This window comes from Armigeres subalbatus, chromosome 3, assembly GCF_024139115.2.
Source record: "Armigeres subalbatus isolate Guangzhou_Male chromosome 3, GZ_Asu_2, whole genome shotgun sequence".
Classification (NCBI taxonomy): domain Eukaryota; kingdom Metazoa; phylum Arthropoda; class Insecta; order Diptera; family Culicidae; genus Armigeres; species Armigeres subalbatus.
In genome coordinates this window covers 171,801,737-171,822,505 of record NC_085141.1, presented here as the reverse complement: position 1 = coordinate 171,822,505, position 20,769 = coordinate 171,801,737, and the positions used below count along the sequence as shown (strand labels likewise).

General features: G+C 38.3%; 1 protein-coding gene across 1 annotated transcript in view; it reads left to right on the top strand.

The window, feature by feature from the left end:
- The window catches only part of LOC134226999 (alpha-tocopherol transfer protein-like), a 29,716-nt gene extending 9,233 nt beyond the window's left edge, over positions 1-20,483 (top strand). The window contains exons 2-5 of the mRNA XM_062708160.1: positions 17,370-17,667; positions 18,225-18,416; positions 18,496-18,916; positions 20,102-20,483. Of these exons, the coding sequence (XP_062564144.1) occupies positions 17,576-17,667; positions 18,225-18,416; positions 18,496-18,916; positions 20,102-20,281 (885 nt within the window). The 5' untranslated portion in view covers positions 17,370-17,575 and the 3' untranslated portion in view covers positions 20,282-20,483. The remainder of the gene's footprint in view (positions 1-17,369; positions 17,668-18,224; positions 18,417-18,495; positions 18,917-20,101) is intronic.
- Positions 20,484-20,769: the final 286 nt, after the last annotated feature.

The window sequence follows — 20,769 nt, the reverse complement described above, 5'->3', positions numbered from 1 at the left end:
CGAAAACATGCTTTTGTAAGCTGATGGCTATGGCAATGTTTGCCTTCGGAAGGGTCAACCTGCAAAATCTGGCTCATATTTGGCTGCGACTAAAGATAGTCGGGTGGGTAGATTTTACCTCTCATACAATATATCCTCTCTACGATATTGACATGATGGGATCTTCAATACCGAGTAAGGACGAGTTCGCATCGAACTGAAGAGCACAGTGGTTGGTTACTAGCCCCACGTTACAATTTTTCATATAAACATGAGGACAAACATTCAACATGAAACAAATAACAAATTAAAATAATGCACATTCTCTCTTGGTGCTCTTAGAGAGATAGGTGTTGCCCACCATGGGATATGACAAGATTTCATATGAGATTTCTGTCCATCAATAAAAATCCCGCAAATATATTTGCATTGCGTATTTGCGAATTTTGTCTACAGCAAATAGTTTGCTGTATTGGCGTGCGAACCAACAATATTAGTGGTTTTTACAGCATTCTTTCTATAATTTTTGAGCTGTTTGTTCAGTTATATGAATGTCAAGGAGAAAATTGTTGGGAGGGATATCCATGTATATTGGGGTACACATAGTTTTGTTGGTAGACCATCTAAAATTTCTTATGAAAATAATAAGATTGTTAATATTAGAAATTAGTTTTAAAATTTTATGCAATCATATTTTGACATTGAAATGAGTTGTTGATATAATATAAATACATTGATAATTCAAAAGCTGCTTTTAAAAGAAATTTTTCAATATTTTTTTCGTGTATTTTGAGGCTCGATTTTGGGAACATTTGGCAACTTCTTCATTTTCAATGGCTCTAAATTCTAAGCGGAATTTGGTCTGCTTTTCAGCTTAGTATTCTATCAGCATTTTCTCAGTTATTAATTAAAAACTTTTCTATCCCCGCCATTGCATGAGTATCTTATGTGGCAAGTACAATGGATACACTATGCCCAGGGTGTCGAGAAAGTGTCCAACCCGAAAACATCCTAGACCGGACCGAGAATCGAAATCGCCATCTCCGGATTTGCTTGCATGACCTCTGGAGACCCCGTGACTGGTATTTCCGAATTCGTGACTTATCTTCTTCTTCTTATTGGCATTACATCCCCACACTGGGACAGAGCCGCCTCGCAGCTTAGTGTTCATTAAGCACTTCCACAGTTATTAACCGCGAGGTTTCTAAGCCAGGTAACCACTTTTGCATTCGTATATCATGAGGCTAACACGATGATACTTTTATGCCCAGGAAAGTCGAGACAATTTCCAGTCCGAAAATTGCCTAGACCGGCACTGGGAATCGAACCCAGCAACTCTTAGCATGGTCTTGCTTTGTAACCGCGCGTCTTACCGCACGGCTAATGAGGGCCCCGTGACTTATACTGTGCAATATTTTCAAGATTGCGTAATTCGTAATTCTATCAACGTTTCGGAAAGGCAGAAGATTTTTGAACTATTTGTATTTGGATCTGGATGTGGTATTTTTGAGTTTGAATCATTCGTCATGACGCATAGCGTAGTACACACATTGGCTAAGAGCTTTTTGAGAGATGTATATATATATATATATATATAACACTTAAATTACCAACTTCTACAGCGATCGGTTTCGTGTTGTGACCAACAATGCACATTTTGCTGAATTATGCTCCGATACATTTGTGAGTCTATACGAAAGCAACAACAATAATAACACATAAGATGGAAGTTGTAATTATCGCAAATATGTTGTAGCATAAACAGACTATTATAGGCCGCATGCAATACAAACACCCAACAACATACTAGCAGACGTCTTGTGAAAGTTTAATTCAAAAGCCTAGTGCCTCAGTTACTGCATGCCTTCTGATACCCACAGCTTCTTCGGCATAAGTAATAATTTATAGATCCCCACGATGCCATCCCATTACTGTGGATTTCGCATACGATAATAAACGCCGAGCACGTGATGTTCCACTGGTCATTCATAAAGTTTCAATGCTCGGTCCGCTGAGAGAAGAAAGAGGGAAAGGGACCATCATCACGATTTATGATTCGTGTTCCAACTACTACAGTCAGCAGTGCCTAGTTTAACAGTTTGAAGCACAAACCGCACATGTGTTACTATGAGCCATGACCTCTTGGCACAGTAATCCGCCAAGCTGGAGTCTTTCGACCAAGTACAAAAAAAATCTGCCGCCAGACAGGGACTTGAAGAAAACGAAAAAAAAATATTATGCTTACGTAACGTCAATCGAGAGGACTTATCGCTTTTGGCAATTGCTTTCCGAATGTACCGAGCAATTGCTGCCTTGTGGTTGCTGAGGTGTACATCAGATGATGTTGACCAACACCAGAATAACTGGTTCGGGTTGATTGAAGTAGTGGATGAGTATGGTTTTGGCGTATGTTGAGTCGGAATGTTTAACAATGACTTCTTCTAATTGACGGACAGTTGATTGTTGAGTTGAGCAAGTTTTTTTTGTTCCTCTGCTGATGATTTTGCATTGCTCTGCCGATGAGTTGAGATTGTGATGATAATGCATTTTTGGATGATTTATTTAATACTTTTTGTCCCATCCATAATATTTTGATGAATTTTTAGATTTCATTAAGGCTGATACAAATATAAAAAAAACAATTGTTTCCCCTTCCCTCGGATTTTTTGCCCAACAATTATATTTTGAGGGAGCAATAAAAATATTTTTGGTTGATTTTGGGGATTTTCAAAACATTCTTGAGCAAATCCGAAGAGTTTTTTTTTTTTATTTCTTTCATTTTCATATTATTATTTTTTAATTTTTTTTTTATTTTAGTATACCTATTGGCCTGACGGAGACCAGTAGGACATAATTTTAATTAAATATTTGCAACGGCCTAAATGTAATTCGTTTGTTATTTATATTTTGTGTTTTATTTGTGTAGGTGAGTTCTCTTTAATAATTAAATTTAATATTGTCCAAAATTAAAATTTACCAACAACAAATCATTCAAATATTTTATATGCAAAAGAACTACCAAGAAGTAGGTCATACACAAACTTAGGACTAAGTCGTATTTCAGCTTATGGTCCTCTGAAGTATAGTATACTATAGTGTCTCAAACGACTTGAAAGCCATCTCGATTAATTTTATATTGAAAACTAAATCAAAACAATATACAAGAAGGAACGTAATCGAATTTATTCTTCAATTGCTAGTTTTTCCTACAACATAAAATATTTTTAGTTATTAAACTTAATGAAAACCACGAACGTTATCATCAGTTCTTTAATTTCATTTGTGTTTGCTATGTAAATCCTTTAAAAGGAACTAAAGTTCCACTGTGGTTTGCCGATTATTTATGGTTTTGTATATCAATTATCCGCGTTTTGCTATAAGTTTAATTTGTAGTAAGTATCCACTACCAGAGAAATCCCTATGATTATATAACAAATATAACAAATATGGATATGAAAAAAAAAATAAAAACAAAGTTTTACAGAGCTCTCCGATGAACTTCATCAGAAAGGTTGTTAGGACACATGAGACCATTTTCTCAAAATCAATTAAAATTTATTTATTTTACTATGATAATTTTATTATGAATAAGAGTAACTTAATGCCACTGCTTATACATTGAATTTTCTTTCCAGTCTAGTCTGGTCTAGTCTAGTCTACACATACGTGTCAGCTTGTGAAAGAATCCCGGAAAGTGATATACTCGACTATATCTATCACTTTTCTAGTCAATATTTATGTTTGGAGCACATCATGAATGTAGTTCAAACATAAAAGCGGCCAGGCCTACTGTACAGTTTTGTTGAAAATACGTGTGATAATCAGTTCCTATCACGGCGTGTTCAGTAGAACAACATTAACACAAAAAAGTGCATCGCTAAAATTTTAACTACGTTAAAATATAGCTTCTTACCTTCTTCCAGGCTATTTTTTTTTTTATTGTTTTTTTTTTATTTCATTTGTGTAAACACATTTGCAACTATAACTTAAGAATGTATCTTGATTTATATACATAGTTAGTAATAATTAGCAGTTGATGTTAAAATCAGAAACATTTGTTTTTTTTTAACAAATGTTGAGATGGGTTTTGAAGAATTTATCAAATATTTGTCTGTTATTCCATCTTATGTCTCGTAACTGTTTCTGAAATGCAAATAAACTAGCATTTTTATAATGATATACATTATATGACATCGCTTCTCCGACTAAAAACATTGCCGCATTCTTTTTATGGTTTTTGCCTGTTATGCCATGGTATAAAATTTCTTCCGGCGATTTGAGATTTTTAATAAGACGTTTTTCTACAATGCTTTTTATCCAATTCCAGACTAACCCTGAATTCTTGCATTCCTTTATGCGATGAATATTTGTATCAGGCTTATTACAAATTTCACAAATATTGTTCTCTACTTTGTCGGTATAGTTAAACATTTTGACTTTGTTTGGGATAATATCGTTAAATATAACATAAAGTATTGACCTTGTACTAGTGCTGAGAAAACTTTGACTGATATTTTCCCAGATACAATCCCACCAAAAGCTTGGATATTTTTCTTCAATCAAGACTTTAATTTTGAGCTCTTCAATGAAATGATTATATAGATTGCGATTACTTTCAACGCAAGGATTGTTCGTAAGTTTCCTAGCTTCTTCGATCCATTTTTTGCCGTTTATAGTTAACATTTGTTGATTACCTTGCTTAAGAAAAAAGTGATCTATTTTCTTTCCTGACTCAAACAGCAAATTTCTTATAAACAGTGCTTTACATTGGCTTTCTGGGTCGATTAGATTTAGACCTCCTTTACTGGTATCCAGATACAATTGATTTCTATTAACTTTAAAGAAATGCGAATTCCACAAAAAATATCCTATCTTTTTCTTCAGTTCGGCTAAGTGTGAATTATTTGGTGGTAAAATATGTGCCACATACCATAGCTTTGACAGCATATACGTGTTTATAACTAAAATTCTTTCCAGTAAATTCAACTTCCTTGCACTATACAGTTGGCAGACGGCAGTAAAAGTATTTAACAGCTTGTCAAAATTGGTTTTAACCATGCTTTGCAGTTTATCCATTACAACAACTCCAAGTATTTTCAACTCATTTTTCTCTTGTACGATTTGTGGTCCTATTCTAAAATTGTTAAATCTAATGTAGCCCGATTTTTGAAAATTAATGTTTATAGCGGCTTGCAAGGAAAACTCACTTATAATTGACATAATAAGATCAAATTCTGCTTCACTTCTAACTACTACTGAAAGATCGTCGGCATATGCTATTATCTTGATGATTATCCCTTCTATCGATAGTCCCAAAGTTGCATCGTGCAGTTGTCGGATAAGCGGCTCTACGTACAGCGAGAAGAGCAGCATCGATAACGGACATCCTTGACGTACCGATCGGTCAATGTTGAAAGAAGATGTTAGAAATCCGTTTATCATCACTTGAGATGATGCATGGTTGTACAGTCTGCGAATGAACTGTACAAATTGTCCAGGAACTTTGAATTTATCGAGTGTTTCCCATAAGCGTCCGTGGTCAACCGAATCGAAGGCTTTCTGCAAATCCATGCTGAGTAAAGCTAACTTACCTCGTTTGCTCTGCTGTGATCTTGCAACGAGTGTACGTATTTTGTCTAAATTGTGGATGCATGATTTCCCTACTAGTCCAGCCGTCTGACCTTCTCCAAGCAAAAATTCCATACAGATTTTTAACCTGCTGGCGCAGATCTTTGCTAGTATTTTATAGTCTGTATTTAACAAGCTAATTAGTCTGTAGTTCTGCAAATCATTTCGATCTCCAGACTTGAAGATCAACACAATAACTCCTTTCGCAAAGTTCTCCTGCATGGGGATCGAGCCATCGAAGAATCCGTTGAAAAGTCGCAAAAGATCCTCTTTCAAGACTCCAAAATGTTTTTCATAAAATTCGTATGTTAGTCCATCCAGTCCTGGTGCTTTTTTCTTTGATGCGTTTTTGACGTAAACTACGTCTAAGGGGAAGACTCTGATACAGGGTGTAAAACGGAAATTTCCAAATTCGAGACCGTCACGAAATTAGGATAGATTTCAAACGCTAATAGCTCCTTTATCTTTCAATGGATTTTCGAGATTTTATTATCAATCGAATCGGCAACTCTCCAGCAATTTTTAAGCCTATTGGAACTATTAATGATCAACGTAAAAACATTAAAAATTCCAAATTTTTACCAACCCATAAAATTTCACAGTTTCGTTACGGCCGCCGTCTGCGGTTGATTCTTGCGCTCTACTTTTGTGCGGTGATTCGCACAAAAAGTACAAAATAGAACCAGAGCAATGACCGCGGTCGGAGCAAAAAAAGTAGTGTTTATGAAAAAGTGCTACTGATACTGGACATGTTAGCAAGAAGTGAATATTAAAATTGATTATCAACAAGGTTACACTCTAACTGTTTTGACGGGAATTGAGTAAAATTTCTGTGGGATAGAAAGAGAGAGCAATGCAATTTTACTCAGTCACTGAGTAGGTGAAAGTTAGCGTGTATCCACGTCGAATAACCACTGTGGAATAATAAATTTGAGGTTTTTAAATGAAAATTTTAAATTGTCATATCCAACCATTTTCATATATAGTGAGTTACGCCAATTTTGTTCGAAACATAAATGGATTGGTCTGCGATCGAACATGATTTGCGGGAAAACTACACATTACACGCGGCAAAACGTTTACCAAAACAATCCTCGCTACCTCCCGACCCCATATATCCAACATCCCAATGGTTGTAATTTGACTAAGCACGCACGCGCGGTTTGAAGTTTGTATGAGAATTACTATGAGAACAGTACATTTTTCGGAAAACCGTTTTGCAACGTTGGTCATTAATATCTAAAAATATATGAGTACATTGGCAACATAGGAAACTTAGCGAGTGAAATCGTTTTTATTGCCAAACAGTTCGCTGCTTGCAAGAAAAATTATTAGGAAAATACAAAATCGCGTGAAAAACGAAAAATTGTGAAAATTGAGCACGTTAAAGAATAACATATCAATAATGAGCATTTTTATTTTCTTTATTCTTTGCTTACGAAAATCCGATCGGTTCGCAAAAACAATCGTCTTACAGATTTAGAAATATTCTACGAAGTCTTCGGGTTGATTATATTTAGGGGGAGATCCTCCAGTGCCGGACACATAAGCCATTTAATAAAAAAAAACTTTAACCATACTTTATACCATACTAGCCGAACGTACCCTGCGTTGCTCGAGTCTTTACGTTTAACGTTCGAAATGTCATTTTCTGCGTTGATTGCGACGCCGCACTCTAGATCATTTTTCGAGCGATCGCATTAGGTTTTCTCCAAACTCGCCCTAATATTGTATTTTGACAATTTTCCCAAATTTCCTTTAAAATTTACTAACCTTTTGCATATAGAAACACAGCTGATCCCAATACGAATCGATTAGTGAGGAAATCTTGCAAATCGGTCATCCTCTTCGTGAGTTATATTGCTTCAAAGGAAGAATAGATAGAAGAAAGAAACACAAAATATGACTATTGACCATTGATGATTCATACAAACTATATTTGATCATTTGAACACGTTTTTCAACGATGAATTTTGGTGAAAAATTTTACGTTTCAGAAAAATGTCTCCTAGTACCGGACACTATTGCATCATGTTCAAATGTGACTGTTACATGAGTAAAGACATTCAGAATAGTAAATTATTCGCGTGCTTTAAGTTGTAAATATTAAAAATTGTTAGTGGCTTATTGAAGAGTCACTTCAGTTAAATTTTTTTACATCCTAATCCAAATTCTCACCTTTTTCAATGTTCTCTACACTTTTTGTTTCTGCTAATTTCTGTAGCTTTCTCAGCAAGAAGAAACAATTGAATTGAAGTAAGTGTAACAAAACAGGTGTGAAGAATTTTTATTCAACTTCACATTTTGTACAAAGTTTATCACATGAAGATCTGATATTCCTTGCCGTTAGAAGCCTTTTTAATAGCTTCCTTTTGAACTTAATAAGATGAAGGAGGGACCTCTGCAAGTAGTGTCCGGTATTGGGAGATGTCCGACGTTGTTAGATCTCCCCCTAAATAGTTGATGATCCGCCTCACAAAACGATCTCTCACATAGGGGGCGATTTGTATAGTAATTTTCATACAAACTTCAAACTGCTCGTACTCAGTTATATTATAATCAATTCAGTTGAAAATTTAGGAGGTTCACCAAAACAGCTAATGTTATCGTTCAAGCATAAGGGAGCGCAAAAGTCAAAATTTTAATCACTGTAGGCTCTAACCAAAATAATTATCTTATGATCTGTTTTACGTAGTTTACGTCGGGCGGTCGTATCTTGTATATAACCCTTCTGATTTTTATTGTTGCCCATAGCTCTTCTTCTTCAATCGCTGATATCAGATTGATACCCAAGTGGGTGGGTACATTCTTTTGGATGTGCTGCAAAGCAGCGTATGCTGTCGTTTGCTGGTTTTGTGGTTTCCGGAACTGTTTTTCGAAATAGGTATGTACAGCTTGAGTTGTCGTTTGTCCATCAATCGTCCGTAAACGTATTGCTGAAGAATGTAGTCCTCGTTTAGCTACCTTCGCCACCTGGTATATGCTCAATTTTTCGCTTTCAAGCATCGTTGATGGTTGAACCCTGCTCCGAATACTTGAAAGGCGTTTCTCTTCAATATCTACGATTGCAGATTTTACCATACACATCCTTCCGTGAACTTCGATTCCTCTAGTTTGCAATGCCATCAAATCGTAAAGATCTTTGTAATATCCTGCTTTCTTCCTCGAGTTTCTTATATTGACCTCGTATGTTCTAGACTTGTAGTAGTTCCTGACTTTGTTTTTGAAATCATACGACCACCATTCAGAGAAGTTTGTACCATGCTTTCGACGATTTTTTAATTCCGTGTAAACATGAATAAATCCTTCAGACACATTGTCATCGTTGATAAGCTGGCTATTTATTTTCCAATATCCTCTGCCAAAGGAGGGGGCTACATCAGTCGATCTAATTTTGACTTTAAACATTACAGCATGATGGTCAGAAAATGCTACAGGTAGTGTATCATATTGTGTAACTTGGGTTGCAAATTCTTTGTCGCAATAGAATCTGTCCAGACGAGAAGCTGAATTTTGTCTGAAGAAGGTATAACGATGATTGCTCAATCCAAGATCGTCAAGCTTGAACAGATTTACAAGCGATTGCAAACCTTTACAATACTGTTTGTATCTGCCCTTAGAGTCTTCTGCATTCAAAATACAATTGAAGTCCCCTCCTAGTACTATATGGCTTCCTCTACTCAAGTGAGGAGCGATATGATTTTTGAACAGTTCATCTCGCTCCACGTTGTACTGTGACCCGGAATGTCCGTACACATTAATAAGAGTCAAGCCATCAATTACAACAGATACGATACGGCCAGTAGGGCACAGCATGATATGCTCAAAATTTATTGTTTTTCGAATGAGCACTGCTGTGCCAACATTCTCACTGCTACGATTGACTAATGCATGGTGGGTAGGTATGAAACTGAAATCGTTAAAAGACACTTCTTGTAGCAGGATAAAATCCAAGTCGTTCTGCACAATGAACTCCTTCAGCAAATTTTTCTTCGAGTCGGTGGAGATGCTGTTAATATTTAGTGTGCAAAACAATCTTCAAAACAAAATTCATTTTAGTTTTCAGTGACGGGTGCAAGTCTACGGCTGTCGATAAAGCAGAGTGTTTGCTCTGACATTAGATGTCAAAGTTGTATGACTAACACATTCCTATTGTTGTATTACCAGCACTAGCACTAACCTTCGTAACATGGCTTCTCGAACGGGATCTGTCGCAGCTGCTTTTGGACTTCGCTCCTTTGGATTTGGCGCCACCACTGGATTCCGCAGCTATAATCTGCAGCATATCCGGCTTGTCAGCTACTTCTGCACGTTTCTGCTTCCGAGGTTTCCTACTTCTGTCGACAGTGATGTACTTTTCGCCACCTTCGGACTCCGATTTGCTGCTTGAGGCGAGACTACCGAGGGGTCTTTTGTTTGACCGCTCTTCTTCCTTTTGGACAAGTTCATCATCCGATCCAGAATCCGTGACTTTGGGCATGGCAGCTGCCCCGAGATCCGGAACTTCCTCGTCCAAGACTTCAACGATAAAATCATCCTCTGCCAGGTTCTCCTGATCGCCTCCTGTTGTATGAGATGACACCAGCTTCACCATCGACAACTGCAACTCTTCACTTCTATCTGCTGATGTTGTTCCAGCGACTACTCTGGAGTAGGTGCCTCTATCGGAAGGTTTTTCGCCAGTTCCCAGAAGTGAGTGATTAACAGTTCGCTCATCTGAAATGCGTCGGTTGATGTTCTGTGGGCAGTTTACTTTGAGATGTCCTTCTTGCTTGCACAAAAAACAGCGTTGCTTCAGTCCGTCATAATAAATCCTACCTCTGCGATGCAGGAAGAAGAGGCTGGACGGCATTTCCTTTTTGATGTCCATATAGACTCCACGGACACCTGTGAAGAGATCCAATTCCAACTCCACAGGAAATTTCTCCCTGACCATGCGCTTCACGGTGCCATACTTTCCCAGGACCAGAGATACGTCTAGATCAGACAGCTCGGGTGGCAAATTGAAGACCCGTACGTATCGGAGACATCCTCCAGCGACTGACATGCTAACCTCTACCGTTTTTCCGTTTGAGTAGCAGAATGTATGCACCTCTGGGTTCTGCATTAGTGTTTCCTTCATGGCAGCTTCCGATCGAAACTTGATGCATATAACTCGCTCATCCGAAATCTTGTAACTAGATTCCATTGTTCGTTTATCAGCATCGAACGCTTTTACAAAGCGGGCGATTTCCACCAGAGTGGGTCCCGCTGCATCTTCTGGAAATTGGAAAACCAGTGTGTTCTTAACGATTCCAGTTGACATCCTCTTGATTTGCTACACAGCAAAACAGCCAATGTGGGCCACAGAGTGTAAGAAAATTGAAAAAGGGAAACTAAATTCTGAATTGTATCAGGCAAAACAAAAAATGCGAGCGAAAAACAAAAACCTCCTTTTGGTATGACGGCTGATAGTCTACTGCTATTTAAAAAAATCTATCGAGGGGTCCCGAACAACTTTTTTCTGTTTTATAAATGGACTTTAATACTAGCCGCCCGTCACGAAACCTTCATGAGTTGAGTTTATCATTCATTTTGGACCATTTTATAGAATTAAATGCAATAAATGAATATTATAATGGTCTTTTATTTGGAACCTAATTTTAAAGGCTGAAATTCTGAGAGCATAACGGAGCCGAAATTATTGATTTAAACACCTGGCAAGGACACATTTTCAGAAAAATATATTAAGCTCTTTTAGTGGAATGTATTAAACCGTCTAAGACGAATTAAGTACTGTCCATTTAATTCCACCAGTTAATTTTCGTTATCTTTGCAGATACGTATTTCGACCACAACTGTGTGGTCGTCTTCAGTGTCGAGTCGAGTCGAGTCAAGTACGAGACACTGAAGACGACCACACAGTTGTGGTCGAAATACGTATCTGCAAAGATAACGAAAATTAACTGGTGGAATTAAATGGACAGTACTTAATTCGTCTTAGACGGTTTACCTGGCAAGGAAATATTACCGAATCGCAAGGGTTAACACCCAATGACTTATAATCACATTTCCAAGGTTTAGTCATCGCGCATCGGATTTGTTCGAGTTTCACGTTTGCTCACTACCGCCATCTGATTCGTGGTTTGCCCAACTTAGTGGAAATAACAGATGTCGTAGGAGTGTTAGTAGGATGATGAATTTGATGAGTAAATGTTCAATGTGTTATGTATGTTTGTCTGCGGCTTAGTATTCTAAAACCTTTTTTACCTAACTGTGAAATGAGTATACCAAGACCATGCTTGAGATGACTGTGTTGTATTTCCTATTCGACCTGGGAAATTTTGAGGTTGGTTGATTTCATGAAAATTGAAAGTAAGGAACACTTTTGTTCTATGGAGTTTTGACGAATATTAGCAGTACTTAATCATTAGAGAAACTTTTTGAGATTACTCTTCTGATAATTGTGCATCTAGTTTATTTCTTCTAGATAAATGAATAAAAGTGATGTTCATCGATAATTTCAATGTCTGATAATTCTATCAAGAGTCATGGAAATAAGTATCTTTTTAGAAGAAAATGCGTTTGATGGACATCGCAAGAGTATGATTTTCGTTAATTGTTTAACTGCGGTTAACTATTCTGAACTGTTAAACAATTTTATTTTCATTACATTCATCCGTTTGGCACGATTGTTTTTGACTAAGTTTTCAATCTCTTGGATTGACCAAATAATTAAACGTTATTAAACGTAATTGCCAATAGCAGTAATGCGACAATAAAATGAAAATTCGACTAAATTTTGAATTGGTAATGAGTCTCGGGTTGATAATAATTAATAATGAGTACTTCTCCAAATCGCAGTGCACTATCATAGAAAAGTGGCGGTTTATATTTGTTATAACAAATGCGGTGAAGACAAAGCAGATTTTTGAAGAGCCACAGCATTTGTAGTAAAATCAATTTGCTTGTTTGGATGAAACATTCGTTCTTATCTCAGCGATATAAAATCTAAGACAAAATACAGCAAATATTTTTTAGGTTTTTTATAAGCATGTCACTTTTTACGGTTGTAATTAGAAGAGAATTTATTAATTTATTATATACTAAAAATTAGCGGATTACTCCCATTTTTGCCTTTATCGTCTCATTTTTAAGCTCATCTGTTTACCGTATATCAATTGCCATCATTGTTTATTTGAATGAGATATTAGGCATTTTTGGGAATATATTTCATAGTTTTTAGTATCAATTGAAGTCACACAATCAAAAATACGACCGAATAAAGTGTAAAATTAGAAGTCTAGAGAGTACGGACCGGAACCATCGGCGAAGACCACTGCGGCGAAAAGGGACTAGCGATTGGAAACTCGGTTCGTGGAACTGCAAGTCTCTCAACTTCATAGGGAGCACACGCATACTCGCCAATGTGTTCGAGGACCGTGGAATCGGTAACGTAGCGTTGCAGGAGGTCTGTTGGAAGGGATCAATGGTGCGATCTATTAGAGGTAATCATACCTTCTACCAGAGCTGCGGCAGCACACACGAGCTCGGAACAGCTTTAATAGTGATGGGCGATATTTAAATGCGTGTGATCGGGTGGTGTATATAGTAGAATATGCAGGTTGAGGGTCAAAGGTCGGTTCTCCAACTTCAGCATCAACGTCCAGAGCCCACACTCCGGAAGCTCTGATGATGATAAGGACGCATTATGCGCGCAGCTGGAATGTGAGTACGACAGCTGCCCAAGATACGACATCAAAATCATCATAGGAGATCTGAACGCTCAGGTTGGCCAAGAGGAGGAGTTTAGAAATTTAGAAATTTCAGTGCTCACCGGCTGTCGAACGAAAGTGGTCTACGATCAATTGATTTCGCCGCCTCCAAAAATATGGACATTCGCAGCACGTACTTCCAACACAGCCTTCTGTATCGGTACACCTGGAGATCACCACTGCAAACAGAATCACAAATCGACCACGTTCTGATCAATGAACGGCACTTCTCCGACATTAAAGACGTCAGGACAGATCGTTAACATCAACTCTGACCACTATCTGATGATGGTTAAACTGCGCCCAAATCTATTCGTCATCAACAATGTTCGGTATCGACGACCGCCGCGGTACGACCTAGCAACCTGGTGTCGCTACTGCATACGCGCAGCAACTCGAGGCAGCGTTGCCGGAAGATGGTGAGCTCAATGGGGCCTCTCTTGAGGACTGCTGCAATACAGTCAAAGCAGCCATTAACGACGCAGCGGAGAATAACGTCGGGTATGTGGAACGAAGTCGACGGAACGATAGGCTCGACGAAGAGTGCAGACAGATTCTTCAGGAGAAGGACGCAGCGTGGGCGATCGCGCTGCAGCAAGACGGAAGCGGAGAGAGCAGACCCGCCTTTTTCAGGAGAATAAACGCAGCCTGGAAGAAACGGAGTGCGAGGAGATGGAACAGCTGTGCCGTTCTCAAGAAATACGTAAATTATCGAGACCAAACCGGGAATCGAACACAGTAACCTTCAGCAAGGTATTTCTTTGTAGCCGCGCATCTGATGGCTCGACCAAATCATCGTTTTGAATAATTTTGTTTCATTTATTCACAAAACTAGTTGCAATTTTGGCATGTGTTGGGAAAGAAAAAAAATTATGTACATATAAAATGACAATGCAGAGCTCAATCTCCATTTAATCATTTCTTAGTTGCCTGCAAGGGGGTCCGCGACGTTAGGCATAAGTACGTTAGGCATAACGGACGCTGTTCTTTGGGTCATTTTATGCTTAACGTCCATTATGAGTCATACCTAACGTCAATTATGCCTAACATCTTATGTCTAACTTACTTATGCCTAACGGGGTATACCCGCCTGCAGGGGATAACATAAATTTATCAGGTTTGGCTTCGTTATGCACTTTGATGCTTGAGTTCCAGTAAACAAGTTATTTAAACTAATACTTGGTAATATCAAAGTATTCCATTTCTCTTTAGTTTTTATATGACGATTGGAATCTCATTTTAAAGAGGACGTAATAAGTAATCGATGGTTCTCCAACTAAGAAATTCCGTTTCAGAAAGTAAATAAAAAAGTTGTGCGGGACCCCTCGGTAGATTTTGCTCTCACAAGGGCCTCGGAACTGACCTAAGAGTGGCCAATATTTTCGGAATCATATAGTCGGGGTTCTGTCGATCCACACCAAACGGCTTTTTACCTGACTTGCGATAATTTGTTCGTAAAAGAAAAACAGTAATTAATTCATATAAATTTATTCGTACATCTGTTGTACACAGTGATTTTTTCCGCCGAGATCTCAGCATTTTTGTTTATTTTCCCGGCTCCGCCGATTTTTAGCAAACATTTTTTTATGTCGAAAAATAAAACTGACGCTTCGGTTGCTGAGATACGGTAAATATTTGGCTGAGAATCAGGAATAAACAAAACTGTCTGCCGAAGTTCAATTTTCGGATTTACTGAGCTATAGCGGTGCCCGATTTTGCCGTGCTCCATAATGGAAAACTGTGTGTAGGATATCCTCAGTTATGGAGTTGTGGGATATTCGATAGGATTTGTTATCAATTATATCTGCTAGTCGAAAGATTGGGCAGATAAATGAGTATTGTTTTGTTGGCGCTTGATGCAGTATGTCATAATTTTTCTTGTCTTACAAAATACTAAAGTTTGATACACATATTGCCATAGATTGTGGTATTTTAAAATTGGCCGATTTTGATGCCTCCGGAAGCTTCCTCGGAACTGAACTCAGGGTGGCCAATATTCCGAAAATCATATTTGGATGTCATACTAATCCAACGGATTTCCGGATAAACTGACACGGTTGATCAAAGCGACGATGGATCGGGTGATGTGCGTAGTTCGAGTTTCAGGGGCATTCTCGAGTCCCTTCGAAACCCGCAGAGGGTTACGGCAAGGTGATGGTCTTTCGTGTCTGCTATTCAACATCGCTTTGGAAGGGGTAATACGAAGAGCAGGGATTAACACGAGTGGTACAATTTTCAATAAGTCCGTCCAGCTATTTGGCTTCGCCGACGACATAGATATTATGGCACGTAACTTTGAGAAGATGGAGAAAGCCTACATCAGACTGAAGAGGGAAGCCAAGCGGATCGGACTAGTCATCAACACGTCGAAGACGAAGTACATGATAGGAAGAGGTTCAAGAGAAGACAATGTGAGCCACCCACCGCGAGTTGGCATCGGTGGTGACGAAATCGAGGTGATAGAAGATTGTGTGTACTTGGGCTCACGTGTGACTGCCGAAAATGATACCAGCAGAGAAATTCGGAGACGTATAGTGGCTGGAAATCGTACATACTTTGGACTTCGCAAGACGGAAGGAATAGAGTTCGCCACCGTACCAAACTGACAATCTTCAAAACGCTCATTAGACCGGTAGTCCTCTACGGACACGAGACCTGGACGATGCTCGTGGAGGACCAACGCGCACTCGGAGTTTTCGAAAGGAAAGTGCTGCGTACCATCTATGGTGGGGTGTAGATGGCGGACGGTACGTGGAGGAGGCGAATGAACCACGAGTTGCATCAGCTGTTGGGAGAACCATCCATCGTTCACACCGCGAAAATTGGACGACTGCGGTGGGCCGGGCACGTAGCCAGAATGTCGGACAATAACCCGGTGAAAATGGTTCTCGACAACGATCCGACGGGCACAAGAAGGCGAGGTGCGCAGCGGGCAAGGTGGATCGATCAGGTGGAAGATGACTTGCGGACCCTCCGTAGACTGCGTGGCTGGCGACATGTAGCCATGGACCGAGCCGAATGGAGAAGACTCTTATATACCGCACAGGCTACTTCGGCCTTAGTCTGAATAAATGAATAAATAAATTAATAAATAATAAATAATAATAATCCAACTTAACTTGTTTTGCAAAATGCTGAAGTTTGATTCTCATATTGCTAATATGGAGCAAAAATATTGAATTGACCATTATGGGATCGGTTCCCAAAGGGTCACTTCGAAAAAACCTGTTGTTGCCTATTTCTGGAACAGGTGTCATCATGATTTTTGGTTCTGTTATAATCCCTGCATACAAATTTACCAAAATGGTAAGAATAGAGACGAGAAATCGACATTTTGATGGATTTATATCACAAAAAAAAAGAAGTTGAGATTAGACCACATCATAAGTCCCAACATAAATTCTGGGATCTGTATGAGCAGAACAGTGATAAAATTTGGCCCATACAACAAAAAATGACGAAATGGCAGCAATTTGACGTGATGAACTTATACCCACAAACATAAAAAAATAAAGTAAAAAAATGGCAGCAATTTGATATTATTTAGTTCATTCACATACGGGTTTAAACTCAATTGTTTTTAGGAAGTGTTTCATCGCTTTTTAAGACAAAAGCAATAAGACAAAATTTCAACTTCATGCAAATTGAATGGAACTTGAACTATGAAAATCTTCTTTCTGCCCTAGTTGATTATGTATACAATGTATTGCAGCATTATCCATGTTTTTAAATCGTCGGACACACACTTCGATGGAATTAATTGATGACCGGCGCGACAAAACAATGCACTGACCGTTTCATTATGATTACTGCTGTTCTCATCCGCGTATGTGCAGCACAAATCGTATGCGCATTAATTATTCAGAACTTATCGATCGAAATTAAAGAAGGCAATTAAACAGTTTGATGAACTTGGATGTGGCAATTAATTCAGTGCACTAGTCAAGTAGCTTGAACCAAAGAAGACCGAATATTTAATGCTTGACTGTTTCTTTATTTTCGTTTCAGATTTTTCCGGAGGAAGCTTAAAACTGCGGACAAAATGCGCTACAGCCAGCAATCGGAACTGATCGCGCCTAGAAAATATATTTTCTGATATTTCACGCATCTTCACCGAATCTTCGTCTCTTATGCTGATGGGTTGTGGAGGAGAGTCCCAGCACTAATGTAAATAGTAGGAAGCTAGGAAACGATAGCCAATAAACAGTGCCAAAATGACTACCTTATCACATCCCTATAAAGACTGCCCGGGGCCAAAGGAGGTTCCAACTGAATACGTAAAAGACGTGGAAATATTATACGAATGGTATGTATGATATTAGTCTTTAAAATTGGCAAACATACGTTTATTTCTTAGGTATTATTTTGTCGAAAAAACTTTATCAGCTTTGAAAGTCAGTAATAGATTATGAACTCACGACCAAAATATTTGATTGTAATGTTAGAGGATTAAGGATTAAAAGAAAAGCTTAATTAGACTGAAACACCTCTTACACCCTGATCAGCAAGTCTACTTAACTTGCCGTTAATAAATCAATGAAATATTATAACTAACTATAATTATAGTTGATTATAGCTGAACATATTGATTTTTTTAAACATGAATTGTAATGCTAAAATGTCGAGAGAAACCAAATTATATACGTATGTACCGATGTTAATGCCAGCCTATTAATTTCAACTTACTTTATATATTCCTGAAATTGAATTTTAACTAACTTAACGCTTGTTTTTCGATCTCGGTCATGTCCCATTTTGATCATGGGTTGAACGTGACAACATGTGAGACGGCATTAAGTGGCTGTGCATAGATGATACGTTTAAACTCCAATCAATCACTTCTAATTTGGTTATATTTCGCAGGATCAAGCAACAACCACGGTTTCCGGCGTTCTCGAAAAACCACGCTCATCTCTTCCTTCATGCGTGCGTGTGGAATTTGGAGGACGCTAAAAAGGCCCTGTACAAGTACGCACACATCCACGCGACGGCGCCGGATATTTTCGACAACCGGGATGTGCTCTCGTCTGGAGTGCAGTTGGTGCTGAACATGACGTAATGTCTACCACACACCCTTCTCCCTGTTCTAGTCCGGTACGCATTACTGATTCGTTTACTGTTGTTGTCTCCTTAGCCACATGGTTTCGCTACCAAAGCTGACACCGGAAGGATATCGATTACTGTGCTACCGCTTGTCCGATATGGATCCATCGCGGATGAACTTTGGCGAGGCAGTAAAGACATTCTGCATGTTCAACGATGTCCAGATTAGCAAGGACGGTCCCATCGAGGGCTACATCGTTATTTTCGACATGAAAGGCGTTCGGCTGGGTCATCTGGCACGGGTACAGTTCGGCCCGTTGAGGACGTTCATGAGTTACATTCAGGATGCGCATCCAGTTCGACTGAAAAAAATTTACATCGTCCATACGGCTTCATTCATCAATCAGGTAATGGCTCTGGTAAAACCGCTGATCAGATCGGAGCTGCTCGGTTTGCTACACTTTTCCACGTCAGGGCCAATCGACATTATGGGGGCTGATCTTTTACCAAAGGTAAGCAATGATTTTTTTATAAACATATGAGAAGAATAGTGATTTATACACTGATTTGCCAAATGTTTTTTTCTGGCCAATTTCGACAAATATGATAAAAGCTTAAAATTATTTCAGAATACCAAAAGTTATAAATCAATCTCCCTTTATTTGCTAAAACCTTACTTTCAACTCAATCAAGCTTACTTTTGTGTGTAATAGTGGTCTTGAAAAGGATAGATTAATTTGCAATACAGAGGTTTACACAGAGAGGGATGCAGGTCCGTAATCAAGTCTCGCGCTTAGTATCATGAGGGCGTAAGCACTTTTCTCGATTTCTATTTGTCGATGTTTTCTTATTTTCAAAACAGCGAATTGCGAAGATTAATTGTTTTGTTGTGACAAAAAAAATGATTGTTCCTTGAACCCGAGAGGCAGCAATCGCGGTTCAATCTTTTGATCTAGTTTATCTCTAATGGAAAGGATAAGTGCCTAAAAATGAGTGATATTTTTGGGCACATACATACACTCCCATACACACGCACAGACAGACATCATCTCAGTTCGTCGAGCTGAGTCGATTGGTTTATAACACTATAGTCAACGGGCGTCCTATAAAAAGTTTGTTTTTGGAGCGAATGTACAGCTTATACTTTGTATACGAGAAAGGCAAAACATGCTCTATATTATCAATATTTGCAAAAGAGAAGGTTACGGCATAACAATAAATATTTGCAAAAGAGACGATTAATAGATTGTCAATAGCTCATTCCAGAAGCAGAATTTCAAAATGTGTTGTATAGTGGGCTTCTAGTGCGAAGGTTTTTCTACAACTCTGTCTTATGGTTCGTTGTTCGAATCACACAAATAATGGAGTTATACCGCTAGTTGCAATTACTTAAGCTAAACAGTTGACATTTTGTTATCAGGCCGATACAAATTTTTAAAAAACAAGTATGTCTCCCCTTTCGGATTTTAATGCCGAAAAAAAAATTGAGGGGGCAACAAAATTAAACTCGGATAATTTTGAGGATTTTCACAACATTCTTTGACAAATTCGAGAAGTTCCATTGATTTTTTTTTCATTTTAATATTTATTTTTTATTATCCTCCCGCCTTCCGGAGACCAGTAGGACATAATTTAAAAAAAATATTTTTAACGACCTAATTGTAGATTTGTCTTGATATTTTTTTAATTTTTCACAGGACTACGGTGGTGTTTTTGACGAATTAGCAACAATGCACGCGGAGCAGAGGAAGGAAATTGAAACTGAGTACCGACAGTGGTTGATAGATACAGCCGCTTTAAAAGAAGCCCCCAAGGAGAATAAAAGCAATTCGATAAGACCACCAACGAAATCATTCCGAGGAATGGAGATTGACTAATTATAATCATGAACTAGATAATAAACTCTAACATATAATACACACATCTGTCAAGACAGGAGGGGACATCGTTTAAGGAGCGTGTGATAACATATGAACATGTTTTGGTTGAGGAACTTTTTAAAAATTTTAGTCCTATAATGTGTCAGAATAAGTGTTGATTTGTAACATATAAGAGAGATATAAATGTTTACGCTACAAATTTTGCAATGTGTTAGTAGATTGAAAGAAAACTTAGCCTTAGTTCTTTAAATGTAATACTTATAGGGTTTTCACTAATGGTTTGAACCAAAATGAAGGAGTTTAACGTGTCCACAGCGGGCGCAGCAAGCCAAAAACGTGCGTTTTTTTACTTGCGTGCAAACGGTTGATTTTACATAGGTGGTGTCTTCGGAAGAAAATTTTATCAAAAAATAATCTTTTGGAAGATTAGGGTGACCTAAAAATTCGCCTGTTAGGGTGATCCAAAAATTTTTTTTTTTCATTTT